Source organism: Stenella coeruleoalba (assembly GCF_951394435.1).
Source record: "Stenella coeruleoalba genome assembly, chromosome: 1".
Lineage (NCBI taxonomy): Eukaryota > Metazoa > Chordata > Mammalia > Artiodactyla > Delphinidae > Stenella > Stenella coeruleoalba.
Genome location: NC_137169.1, coordinates 175,609,557 through 175,623,405, shown reverse-complemented (window position 1 = coordinate 175,623,405; position 13,849 = coordinate 175,609,557). Strand labels below are relative to the sequence as shown.

Below are 13,849 nucleotides of genomic sequence, written 5' to 3'. Positions count from 1 at the left end.
TCTTTCTGGGGCTAGTCCCTGTCCTTGGTCGTAGGTAAGAGCGTGTCATCAGGGTTTTTGGACACTTTGGATGACTTACCTTTTGGAAGGACCTGGAAGGGGTCAGGACCTCAGAGGTTTGCTACTTACACAAGGTTCCAGGGCAGAAGCATTCAGTGAATGGGAATGTGGGAGAGGTTCCTTTGCCCCACTCTGATAGCCTCATCCTCTCTGCCACTCACCCCACTCTGGGACTTGCATAAGGAAACAGAGAGTAGTGGTCCAGCAGCCCCACTCTGTCTCTGCTTCTTCATCCTCTCAATCCTGGGATAAAGTCATGGACCCATCTTCGCGTGAATATTGCATTCTTGTTTCTACATTAATCATGACGGGAAAAAGCACAGCCAGAAAGGCTGCCACAAACAGAGTAATGTCTTCTTAAAATCTTCCATTGCAGTGTGATTTCTTTGAAAGGAGGTAGAATTTTGAATTGGGAACCCATGCCAGCTGTATGACCTTAGGATAGGTCCTTGAATTCCCTGAACTTCAGTTTTCCCATCTGTAGAAGGGGAATAATAATATATGCCGTCCAAGGTGTACTGATGTGAAAAATGCCATAAGTGAATATATACAAAGAGTTCAGAGTTTAGATATAAATAAACTTTGTAAACTTTACAACAGAAACAACCATTCTGTTTTACCCCGGGAAACATGATTATCATTTATATGGCAAAGAAAAGGGCTATACCACCTGAAATCAGGGCAAGGGTAAGGCTAGGAAGAGAGCAGGGCTTAACTCAGTATAATCTAGCAAACACCCCGATGTTTTCAGGCACCTTGCCAGGCACATCCCTAGCTGCCTCTCCCGTCCCCTCCATCCCATCCCCAGTGGAAAATGAAGGGCACCGTTCTGCACGTAGCAAGGTTTCTGAAGATTTCAACACGTTCCTCTTGCAGTCAGCAGCAAGACTGATGGAGAAGCCAGTCCCTTGAAAGAGGCAGAGATCAAAGAGGATGAAGAGGAAGTGGAGAAGAAGCAGCAGAAGAAGGAGAAGCGTGAGACGGGCAAAGCCATGGTGCCTCACAGCTCAATGTTCATCTTCAGCACCACCAACCCGTAAGACACCCTCCATTGCCACCTCCCTTTGGTGCTGGAGTAAACAGCCCAGGTTTGAGCCAGGGCGGGGTGATGAGAAGGAGGGATGGGGGTCCAGTCTTCCTCCTGAGCCTTCCTGGTGGAATGTGGCCAGACATCTGAAGACTCCAGGGTGCTCACTAGGTGAGGCCAGTCATGGAATTAATGAACAGCCTTGGAACTCTGTGCCCATAGTCTAAAGAGTAATTTAAGACAGTACAGAATGAGAAATGTCATGAGGGAAGGACCCTTCACCTACTCTTTGGTTAGCAGGTTGGGGGGGGTGGGGCGTGGTGAGAAGGAAGGAAATCTACTTGGGATGTGTCACCACATATTCCAGAGGTGGACAGAGCTGAGAATAGGGAGGCTTGGATAACTAGATCATCCGTTGGCTGCCCTCCGTGTGAATTTTGAAGTGGGTGTGTCCCTCAGAGCAGAGGCAGGGCATGAGATGGGGTTGGCGAGGAAGAATCTGGAAGGTTAGCTTTAGGAAAGATAGAATTTTGAAAGAGAAGCTGCCTTCCACCCTGGAAATGAGCAAGATGTACACATAGACCAGCTTCTGAGTCTGGGAAGGTGAGAAGGCTTTCAGTGACCGCGTGGGCAGTATTCAGGCACGGCCCTGGGAAGGAAGGAGCCGGGGCTAAGAGATGTCAGGCCAACCGAGGCCAGGATGCTGTCTATAGAATAGTCACTTTAATCAGAATACCTGAGGCTCAGGGAAGCCTGTTGCTGCTTCCATCAGGAATCTTAGGATCAAGGTCTGCTTTTACGTTTATTGGTTCTTAGGAGTCCCTTGCTGCGCCCCAGTTTCTGTACAGTTGGGGAGTAGACATTGAGACCCAGTGGAAGGTACCTTGTAGCCACCCGAGCGTGTGTCATCTGGTGCTGGCCGCGGCTCCCCCCAGCTCAGATGTGCTTGCAGATAACGTATCTTGGCTTGCGTACTGCAGCCTCTAACCAATCTGATTACCTTCCCCCCACCAGCACTTTCAATCAAGGGTGGTGCCTGAGAAATTAAATGGCTCTCCCCCTCTGGCCAGGGCCTGGCTGTCTGGAAGAGGCTGATGTGCGTGGGGGTGGGGAGGAAAGATGGGGATGGGAGGGAAGGGGGGCCGGCTCAGCGGGCTCATCCGCCGCCCACAGGATCCGCAGGGCCTGCCACTACATCGTGAACCTGCGCTACTTTGAGATGTGCATCCTCCTGGTGATCGCAGCCAGCAGCATCGCCCTGGCGGCCGAGGACCCCGTCCTGACCAACTCGGAGCGCAACAAAGTAGGTGCGCGGGGGCTGACTGCCAGCCCCCGTAGTACCCTGGTACCGCCCATCGCAGCCCCTCCCATCCTAACATTAGAGATGAGCTAAGGAAGGTTCCTGGAGAATGAGAGAGGCTTGAGAGATTGCCTGGTCCCAGTCCTCAGGGCAAAGCGTGAACCGCTTCCAGGCCAGTCCCCACCCGCAACCCTAACCCTAACCACACTGCTTACCTTTACGTTCAGCAGTGGGCCTTACACCCAGAGCCAGCCATGGCCTTGAAAGGGGGTCTGCAGTCACCCATGGGTTGGATGTGGGGTCTGACCTAGGGGCATGGGTGATGTGGGTGACATCAGGGCGCTGCAGCTCCTCCCAGGGAGCTGAGGCACCTCCTAGAGGGCCAGGGTGGATGTCAGGAGGGGTCAAGGGGGTGGGGAGGATTGGAACGGACAAGGATCCCAGGGAGGGAGAGACCTGGGGGGCAGTTCGGACCCAAGACATTAAGTTCTGACCACAGGGGAGGGAAGGGCCAAGGACTGGCCAGCGGGTCATGGGGCCCCAGCAGTATCCACGGCTCCTCTCTTCCCTGCGTCTGATTAGCAGTTACAACTCCGAGCTTCTGTTCCAAGGTAGAAGTGAGCGGGGCTTGGGGTGGGCGTGCAGGAGAGCCTGTGTTGAGGGGTGTGTGTAGCCTGGTGGTCTCTACCTTATGTGTCTCACAGGTGCTGAGGTATTTTGACTATGTTTTCACTGGCGTCTTCACCTTTGAGATGGTTATAAAGGTAAGAGCCTCTAGAGCAAACCTGGGCTCTGGGGCTTGGATGGGCCACCCGTCTGCCTCTCTAGTCTGGTGCCCTTCCCCAGGACTGTCACCTCCTGATCAATGTCAGAATCTCAGCGGCGCCTCTGCTGACCCCTCCTCCAGCCTCAGATCCCAGTGAGGTCTGTCGTGGCAGGACGTGACTGTGGGGATCTGTTTAGACTGGTGCAGACCTGTGGGCATGGCCCGGGGAGAAGGCGGGCCCCCTCTCAGGCAGGCAGGAGAGGTGCTCCAGGCGTGGGGACTGTTCTCACCTCCCCAACACGCTTCCTGGTTTGAGCCTGGGTACCTGCCAAGGCAGAGGGTTAGGTAGAGACGTCTTCCTGGCCTCATTTAGTCCCAACCTTACTCACTGCCCTCCACTCTCTTCCCTGCCACTAGAACACCCCACGTTACCATCTTATTCCCAGTCTCACCCATCTGAGATTTTTCTCGTCTGTGCGTATGTGGCGATGCCTGGGGCTCTGAGCCACTAACGTAAGGAGGGATGTGGCGGCTTTCGAGGAGCCAGGGAGTCTAAGTGAACCCTGGTGGCTATGAGAAGGGCCTTGGGCCTCACAGTTAGGTGGACAGAGCCTGCGGGACCTGTCCTCCTGCTTCTTGGGTCCCCATGTGGGTTGCTTTCTAGAGGCAGTGGCAGTGGGGACATTGCCATGGGGAGCCCAGAGCTCAGGGCACGTATGACCGGCACCTCCTGGGCTCATTGATGGCTGTTCACATCCTCCTGCAGATGATAGACCAGGGCTTGATCCTGCAGGACGGGTCCTACTTCCGAGACCTTTGGAACATCCTCGACTTTGTGGTAGTGGTTGGTGCATTGGTGGCCTTTGCTCTGGCGTAAGTAACTCTTTTTTTCTCGTTCAATTCCCTTCCCTCCTTCCTTTCTGAGACGGCTGATTTGAGGGCTTCTCCAGGGCCAGTTCACTCAGTGGTGCCCATGAACGCTGCCCTGGGAGTCTGCTTCCCAGTTACCCCTCGACAGGGCTCCTGAGGGCCTTACAGCCTCAGCTCCCACGCCCTGAGTCGTGGGACTGGTGAAGGAGGAGCAGAGCGAGTCTCTAGGGAGAAGCCAAAGGCCTTGGCATTCCTCCCTTCGAGATGAGTGGGCCTGGGCAGGCACTCACCTGTGTGCCCCCATGGGCTCGGCGCGGGACCCAGGGGCAGCCGAGGTACCCTTTCATTTCTTGATTCTGTCAAACAAAGGATCAGCTTGAAAGAAAAATGCAGCGGGTAGAGCAGAGTTGGGGAATCACAGAGTGCGGGGTGTGGGGAGATTCTCTGCTTATAAGCAGAAGTACCCCAGAGCTATCCCAAGGACATAAGAAGCATGTTAATATGATGAACTCCAGAAGGAAAGACTTTCCCAACTTTCCTTGGTAACACACTTAGGAAAACAGTCTTAAACCATTCAGGTGACTAACCATGTTCATTACGTTAGGGGATTTTTTTTTTCTGAACACTGATCCAGGGAAGGACTTTCCTAGCCCTCCAGGGTGTAGCTAGGAAGTAGACATATTGTCAGAGCGTTTTCCCTAAGCTAGTGGGTAGAGGGCCCCAGAAGATGAATGACAGCCTTCTGGGCTCTGTCCGTACCTTGTTCCACTGTCAGAGCAGCTTCACCCTTTGCCGGATGGCACAATAGAATATGCCCTCCAGCCTTCTGAGTACAAGAGAAAGCCAGGTGTTCTAGGCAAGACGAGCTACACTGTGTGATGGGGCACAAGGAAAGCATTTGGGAGCTTCTGTCATGGATGACAGCTACAAAAGGGGAGGAGCAAAACACCTCCGTAGGCTTGACCTTCCCAGACCCAAGTGGTCAGATAGGGATCATCTGTCCCACCTTCTCCCCAGACACTGTCAGCTTCCGTCCCTATCCATCTGGCAGAGAAAGAAATGGGGTAAGAGTTAAGAAGGAATGTTCCTCAGGTGGCCAGGAGTGGGAGGAGAGATGAAAGGTCCCCAGCTGTGCCAAGAATTTGAGACCTCCCAGAACCTGGAAGTAGACTGTGTCCATTGCTGCCCCAGCTATGGGGGACCCTCCAAAGGAGAACCAGGCTGAATGTGACTTGTGACCCTGAGCTGGCAGTCAGGACAATTCCAGTGTCCTTTGTCCTTACGTGCACCAGTGTATTTACCCCGTTAGAGTCACGTGGAGTCACCTGTGCCCCTCACAAGGAAACCTCCTATCAGACGTTTCTGAACTGTTGTTCCCAAGGAGATTTCACAAAAGTATGACATTTTTCCAAGCATCTGGTCCCTGTGTGGACTCTCATAGCAAGATAAAAATAAAGGCAACTCTGGCTCTAATAAGGGGGCTCCCAGCTCCTCTTCCTCTTCCTTCAAGGGGAGAAGCACCAAAGTCTGCCTTCCTCCTAAGGAGGTCCACCTTTTCATGTTAGAGATAAATCTTACCCCTGAGTTTTTAAAGTCAAGTTCCCTTTTCATTTTTCCAACTCATTTGTGTACATTGTTCACCATATTGTTCTTCTCCCTTACTTTGATCTCGGTAAAATACGTTGTCTCTCTTTGAAGAAATAAAGGACAAGGAGAGAGGAGCATATAGGAAAGGAGCCACGTCCTCTTGGGAAAGAACGGAGTTCATTGGGGTCACAGGGCAGAGTGGGAGGAAGGGGGTGGGCTGTGGAGTCAGGAAGGCCCAGCTCCTCCACTTACCAGTTTCATGGCCTAGAGCAACATAGCAAAGTATTAACCCTCTTAACCTCCGTTTCTCATCTCTGACATGGAGACAAAATACTGTGTGTCAAGGGCTTAGCCCAGAGCCTTACCGAGTGAGTGTGAGCGATCAGTAAACGTGAATTCCCTTCCTTGTGCTTCCATTCTCCATCACGTCATGAAGTCCGAATATGGAGTAAAATGTGTGTTGAGACATAACGTACACAAAAAGTTGAACACAGGCTGGTTTCCAAGACTTGGTTGTTGTGCACACACACCTGGCCTGTGTTGGTGCCAGTGGGAAGGAGGTGTGTGTTAAAGGAAGCCTCTGCACGCCTGCCACATGTCCACAGTCCAGCTGTGTCTCCTCAGATCCAGAGCAGTGACGACGGGCTGGAGGGTTGTCATCTGTCTTGTTCTTTCTTTGTGCCCTTTGAAACGTGGCAGTGGTAGCTTTGGTGTTTGTGGCGGGGGAAGCCTTAACAGCCCCGGAGCCGAAGCCTCTCTGTTGGTCCTCAGATCAGGTACAGTGCAGGGTACCCCAGAAACCCCCTGGTTCTGGGGTCCACGTGTATTGTGATGGATTGAGCGTTATGATCCATTGCTTGCTTTTTTGTTTGTTTGTTTTTTGCGGTACGCGGGCCTCTCACTGCTGTGGCCTCTCCTGTTGCGGAGCACAGGCTCCGGACGCGCAGGCTCAGCGGCCATGGTTCACGGGCCCAGCCGCTCCGCGGCATGTGGGATCTTCCCGGACCGGGGCACGAACCCGCGTCCCCTGTGTCGGCAGGCGGACTCTCAACCCCTGCGCCACCAGGGAAGCCCCATTGCTTGCTTTTAGTGATTTCACTTCTTGAACTTTTTATTCATTTCTCTCCAAAATGTAAATGGTACTTGCTCATCCTTCTCCATGCACACTCTCTCTTTTGTTAGCATCCTTCTAAGCTTGCCATGCACATTTCCTCTCCCCTTTCTCCTGCTTATGGGACAGGCTCACACCCCCCTCCTCTGGCCTTCGTCACGTTTGCTGAGGTCCAGGTAATGCTTTCTCTTGCTCGTATGCTCATGCTTTCTAACTCTGTTCTCCCCTTTCCTCATGAAGGGCACAGAGAATTCAGCTCTCCTATCACTTTGGTAGGGTTAGCCAGGGTTTCCCCTGACAGCAAAGCAAGGGCCTGACCTGAAACGGGTTGACATCGGAATAAGGCCTACGTCCCCCTGCGGGGCTGTGGTCAGGGGCTCAGGCCAAGAGAACCACGTGTGAGTTTTTCTGTAGGCCTGTCAAGGACATCCCTCCCTGTGGATAAAACTCTGATTGTCATATCCCATATTTTTGCCCCTAAGAATGTCCACCATTCACATAACCTTACTCCTGCTCTCTCTCTCTCTCTCTCCTTGAAATTGAACCTTGTTTTACTGAGGCTTCTGCAAACGTTATTGCTCAATTTGAGCAGAACTGATGGCGATTGTCATGGTAATACCTTTCCGTGGCTCCTCAGAAATCAGAAGTGACTTGGTATCTCTTCCACCGCTGGCGGCCAGAGCCTTCTGAGGACCCAGCCAAAGTCCCAGGAGCAACACCCCAACCAAGGGGAGAAAATGGCCTCTAGCTGAATTCTCAGAGAAAGCTGAGCCCTTCTGCTGCAGCAGTCTGCCCCTGCCATCATGTATATTTTCTAGGAGCGTGTATGCTGTTTTGTATTGGCTGGAAGGGGATCTCTCTTCTTTATAGCTGCATATGTGAAGTGAAGGGATTCTTTATAATGTAAACTCGACGAATTCCATGTGGGCACTGTATTGACTTTTGAGGAGGGGAAGGGGGTTTATTTTCTGAGTGTGGGCATAGCAAGGGATAAGAAAATAAATGGAAAGATACCTGTATTGCACCCTTCCTGTTCTGCCGAGTCCACTTTTACATTATAAAGCATTTATAAGAACACTCAGGTCTCCCTCCATAAGCCCAATACCTGTATAGAGGGGGCAAAGTTTTGACAGAGGTTGGCTACAGCTCTCCCTCGTCCCACTGCCCTCACAACACCCTGCTTTCTGGGCCACGTGGGGACACGGAGTGTTTGCCAACTATAAATATCCTGACTGTGCCTCTTCCTCTCTGTGGTTTCAAGAAAAGTCTGGTGAGTGACTGGGCCTTTGAAACCTTTCTCTTTTATCTTTTTCTATTTGAAAAAGTGGGGTTCTTCTGTTTGATAATTATTGTCCACTGAAAGACCAGATACTGCTTTTCTCACTTTTCTCACACCCTGTTGCCATCACTTCTGCTTCCCGGTCTGCTGGGTGGGAAAGCAGGGATGGTTCCAGCCTTGGCATTTCTGGGTATCTGCACATTGGACACACCCCCTCACTTTGGGGCACCCCCCAGAGTCGGCTGCCTTGTAGGGGGGTCATGTGTCCACTGTGCAGGTTGAGTACATAAACCTTATGGGATCCTGCCCATTGATGGCGATGCTGTCTGGCCCTCAGGCTTCCCGTCTTCCGTGTTTAGTGAAGGGCTTCTGGCAGGCAGGTGGGCGGGGCCAGGCCAGCACCTCAGTAGGGACCGCAGGGGAGGATGGGAAGGGTGTGATCCTGCACTCCAGCCCAGGCCCCTCCCTCCTCTTCATTCCTATTGCTCTATAACATGTTACTTGACCAGCTCAAGTCAAGCACCAGGTGAGCTGTCCTGGGTTGGATTCTAAATAGTAAATTCACAGCTTATGATGGCTTCTCAACACAAACAGTTGAAAAGAAAAATAACTAGCAGTTCAGCTCCCACCTCCTCCCCAGCACGGCTGTGTACATCAGTCAGTCATGCAGGCTCTCAGGCAGCTGACGCCAAAGCTTCCCGTTACCGTTTTCCATCATAGCAGGGCACGAGGTAAGGTCAGGGCTCCCTGGCACGCAGGGGATCTGGATCACAGCCGCACTTGGCCTTTCATTATTCGGTCCTTAGCCAGGAAAGAAAAACATGAGTCAATCGCCTCTTGATGCCAGAAGGAACCGGAATTCCCACGTTAGCTTTTAGTACATTCTTTTCATTGAAGTATGTCACTTTCCTGACACTTGACGGTCTGCCCTAGTCTCTAAGATGGATAAGGTCTTTTGAACGCATTCAGAACCAGCCACAGCAGCAGAGCCGGTTCTGAATTCATTCAACGAGATACACAAGCACAGACAATTTTAGACTTGGAAATGGTACTCTGGTTCTGGTTTTGCATTTGAGGCTTTGTGTTTGTGAAGGTGGGAGTGTGCATACATGAGAAAGGAGTGACTACTTAGAACTGAAATGCTGGTACGCGCTCACACTCAGCGGAGCTTGGTAATAATGGAACTGATACTTCACCTTACACCTGCCTGACCCTTTCTCCTGTCCTTTGCTGTCTGCCTGTGTCTGAGGCAGTCCCCTCAAACCTCAAGTTTTGCCTCGGGGCTTCTTTCTTGACAGCCCCCATTCTTTTAAAAGTGAGAGGGGTGTCTCCCACAGGAAGCTCTGACTACTCACTAATCTTGTAGGGGGAAAAAGGGTTGACAAAGTCCTACTCCATTCAAAGAAGACCCATTTACCACTGCGCCAGACAGTTCATCCAGTTCCACTGCTCTGTGGAAGAGAATGAAGGATTAAAATTAAATTTAGCCGTCAGGTAGCCCGTTAACTGTGGATTTAGGATGCCAGCTGAGCTGGAATTAGAAATTTCCAGCTGTGAACAGATAGAAGGATGTCATTGCTTGAGACTCCAGCCTTAAGAGTCACCTCAAGAGGGACTTTATCTGACTTTGGACCCCAGCAGGGACACTGAAGATGATTAATGTCCATGGACTCTTGGGATTCCCACTGCTGCATTTTACACCCTAGCTGCCTTGCAAACAGGGTTTGGGAGGGAAAAAGGAAGGTCGTAGTGGCAGCCACACGAAGGAAGTGTCTGAAAGAAAGACAGAAGTTCCCAGTCTACCTGTTCTTGTCTTTAAGCCCCAGCATGCATGGTTTTTTTTTTTAACATGTTTATTGGAGTATAATTGCTTTACAATGGTGTGTTAGTTTCTGCTTTATAACAAAGTGAATCAGTTAGACATATACATATGTTCCCACATCTCTTCCCTCTTGCGTCTCCCTCCCTCCCACCCTCCCTATCCCACTCCTCTAGGTGGTCACAAAGCACCAAGCTGATCTCCCTGTGCTATGCGGCTGCTTCCCACCAGCTAGCTATTTTACGTTTGATAGTGTATATATGTCCATGGCACTCTCTCACTTTGTCCCAGTTTACCCTTCCTTCTCCCCAATATCCTCAAATCCATTCTCTAGTAGGTCTGTGTCTTTATTCCTGTCCTGCCCCTACATTCTTCAGAACCATTTTTTTTTTTAGATTCCATATATATGTGTTAGCATATGGTGTTTATTTTTCTCTTTCTGACTTGCTTCACTCTGTATGACAGTCTCTAGGTCCATCCACCTCACTACAAATAACTCAATTTCATTTCTTTTTATGGCTGAGTAATATTCCATTGTATATATGTGCCACATCATCTATATGCATTCATCTGTCGATGGACACTTAGGTTGCTTCCATGTCCTGACTATTGTATATAGAGCTGCAGTGAACATTGTGGTGCATGACTCTTTTTGAATTAAGGTTTTCTCAGGTTTTATGCCCAGTAGTGGGCTTGCTGAGTCATATGGTACTTCTATTTTTAGTTTTTTAAGGAACCTCCATACTGTTCTCCATAGTGGCTGTATCAATTCACATTCCCACCAACAGTGCAAGAGGGTTCCCTTTTCTCCACACCCTCTCCAGCATTTATTGTTTCTAGATTTTTTGATGATGGCCATTCTGACTGGTGTGAGATGATACCTCACTGTAGTTTTGATTTGCATTTCTCTAATGATTAGTGATGTTGAGCATCCTTTCATGTGTTTGTTGGCAGTCTATATCTTCTTTGGAGAAATGTCTATTTAGGTCTTCTGCCCATTTTTGGATTGGGTTATTTGTTTTCTTGGTATTGGGCTGCTTGTAAATTTTGGAGATTAATTCTTTGTCAGTTGCTTCATTTGCAAATATTTTCTCCTATTCTGAGGGTTGTCTTTTGGTCTTGTTTATGGTTTCCTTTGCTATGCAAAAGCTTTGAAGTTTCATTAGGTCCCATTTGCTTATTTTTGTTTTTATTTCCATTTCTCTAGGAGGTGGGTCAAAAAGGATCTTGCTGTGATTTATGTCATAGAGTGTTCTGCCTATGTTTTCCTCTAAGAGTTTGATAGTGTTTGGCCTTACATTTAGGTCTTTAATCCATTTTGAGTTTATTTTTCTGTATGGTGTTAGGGAGTGTTCTAATTTCATTCTTTTACATGTACCTGTCCAGTTTTCCCAGCACCATTTATTGAAGAGGCTGTCTTTTCTCCACTGTACATTCCTGCCTCCTTTATCAAAGATAAGGTGACCATATGTGCGTGGGTTTATCTCTGGGCTTTCTATCCTGTTCCATTGATCTATATTTCTGTTTTTGTGCCAGTACCATACTGTCTTGATTACTGTAGCTTTGTAGTATAGTCTGAAGTCAGGGAGCCTGATTCCTCCAGCTCCATTTTTCTTTCTCAAGATTGCTTTGGCTATTCGGGTTCTTTTGTGTTTCCATACAAATTGTGAAAGTTTTTGTTCTCGTTCTGTGAAAAATGCCAGTGGTAGTTTGATAGGGATTGTATTGAATCTGTAGATTGCTTTGGGTAGTATAGTCATTTTCACAATGTTGATTCTTCCAATCCAAGAACATGGTATATCTCTCCATCTGCTTGTATCTTCTTTAATTTCTTTCATCAGTGTCTTATAGTTTTCTGCATACAGGTCTTTTGTCTGCTTAGGTAGGTTTATTCCTAGGTATTTTATTCTTTTTGTTGCAGTGGTAAATGGGAGTGTTTCCTTAATTTCTCTTTCAGATTTTTCATCATTAGTGTATAGAAATGCCAGAGATTTCTGTGCATTAATTTTGTATCCTGCTACTTTACCAAATTCATTGATTAGCTCTAGTAGTTTTCTGGTAGCATCTTTAGCATTCTCTATGTGTAGTATCATGTCATCTGCAAACAGTGACAGCTTTACTTCTTCTTTTCCGATCTGGATTCCTTTTATTTCTTTTTCTTCTCTGATTGCTGTGGCTAAAACTTCTAGAGTCAATTTTAAACCTGATAAAATTTCACCGATTAGCCAGGCAGTGTAAAAAAATTCCGCTTATACAGTTAATAGCAAAGCGTAGCTAAGTGTTATCAAATGATTATATTTAAATGAGCTGTAAAAAGCTCATGAATTTTTTCTTAAACAATATGCTGCAGTTGATGTATTTGAAGAGTCTGTTCTCCTGGTTTGATAAAACCTCTCCCTTGCAATCTTGTTGACTTGGATAATGGCTTAAATGACTCTTGTATGCAGGGATTTGGGAGAGGTAGTTTAGCCTAGCCCATGTGTAAATTTATGCTATATTTTAATTAATGGGGACTACGTTGTTGATGCTTTTCCTGACCCTGTGGCTTTGTCAGCCAGTATTCCTTTCATTTCAAATGACAGTTTTCAAGTTCGTACTGAATGTATGTTAACAAAACTGAGAACCCAAGCATGTTTTTTTACAGCCACTCAAAATCCTAGCTTTTCAGTAGCTCTTCTGCAGACCTGTTTGAAAGATGTGCAGAGCAATGACTAATCTTTATTTTACTTTTGGCCTGTGTCTGATTACTATCCTTGGCTCAACTCTGTAGGAGTCAGAATGGGACTAATAGCCCAGTACTTTGGCAACCACAATCAGCTGTTAAGATCAGAGTGTACCATCGAAGCATTCCACTTCCCAAACCAAGGGAGACATACACACACACACACACACACACACACACACAGGTCGTCAGAGATCCCCTTTGTTCTATAGCATGACATTTTACTAGGATCCTGGGACAAAATTAATTGTAGAGAGCAAATTCTGTCCTTTATCTGGGTGTGTATGAGGAGAAAAAATTATTGAACTTTCCTTCAATATGATGGGCATCTGTGAGTATGAACCCATTTAGAGTCTACTGGATGTAAAGGTCTTGGTGTTAAGGACCTGGGCTAATGGAAGGTGAAAGCCTGGACCACTTTGTTCTCTCATTTCAAGGATTTGGAAGATTCTCCCTGAGCTTTTGCTAAAGATGAATGTAGCCTGGGGAAAAGATGGTGACCTATTTAGTTATTCTGGCAAAATTTTCAGTCAAATGATTCCATCTTTCCCAAGCATTTAGCTTGCAATTATACCTTCATTTGTTTGCTTGTTTATTTAAGGCCTGTCTTCCCTCCTAGATTAGGAAGGGACCTCATTTGTTTTGTTCACAACCGTGTAGTCAGTACTTAGAATAGTGCCAGACATTTATTAAGGACTCCATCAGTGCCGTTGTATGAATGGATAAAGGTATGTTTGGCTGACCTACCACGTGCCCAGTCTCATGCATGAGAAGACACTGTTATAACTCAGGGGAAGATATTTCCTCTGCCTTCTGAGCATTTGGAGATTATCACATGAGGGATTTAAGGTTTATAAGGACTTGGGTTTAATTCTCAAACCACCATTCATTTGGTATTTACAGTGAAAATTAATATAATTTTGAATGTGGGATCATTCACTGAATAAAATGGTCATTGGAAATCTTTGCTTGTGGTATATGGTGGTGTAACATACGTTTGTGGTAAGTAAAAAAAAATTAAAAGAAAGGAAAAAAAAGTACCCTTCACAGCCAACTGTCAACCAAGAAGCAAAGGCTGAATTTTAAGCACTTCTTCATAGCAGCTGGCTGTTCACCCGTGGCACTGGGGCTCACTTACTGAGATCTTATGCAAGGCACACGTTCCACAGGCTGCAGTTCTGTTTGCAGTTAAGTGGATTTCAAGGATCTGTTCCAGCTCTAGAATTTGGTGAGCTGTTTGACAGAGCCTAGAACCAAAAACTTGCTGGCGCAGAAGCTTAATGGTGCAGAGCAAGAGCTCTGAGCATC

At 47.9% G+C, this 13,849-nt stretch overlaps 1 protein-coding gene across 1 annotated transcript in view; it reads left to right on the top strand.

Annotated features, from left to right (window-relative positions):
* The window catches only part of CACNA1E (calcium voltage-gated channel subunit alpha1 E), a gene marked incomplete at its 5' end in the record, with an annotated part of 365,198 nt that overhangs the window by 303,060 nt on the left and 48,289 nt on the right, over positions 1-13,849 (top strand). The window contains 4 exons of the mRNA XM_079916590.1: positions 937-1,096; positions 2,261-2,390; positions 3,092-3,151; positions 3,920-4,026. Of these exons, the coding sequence (XP_079772716.1) occupies positions 937-1,096; positions 2,261-2,390; positions 3,092-3,151; positions 3,920-4,026 (457 nt within the window). The remainder of the gene's footprint in view (positions 1-936; positions 1,097-2,260; positions 2,391-3,091; positions 3,152-3,919; positions 4,027-13,849) is intronic.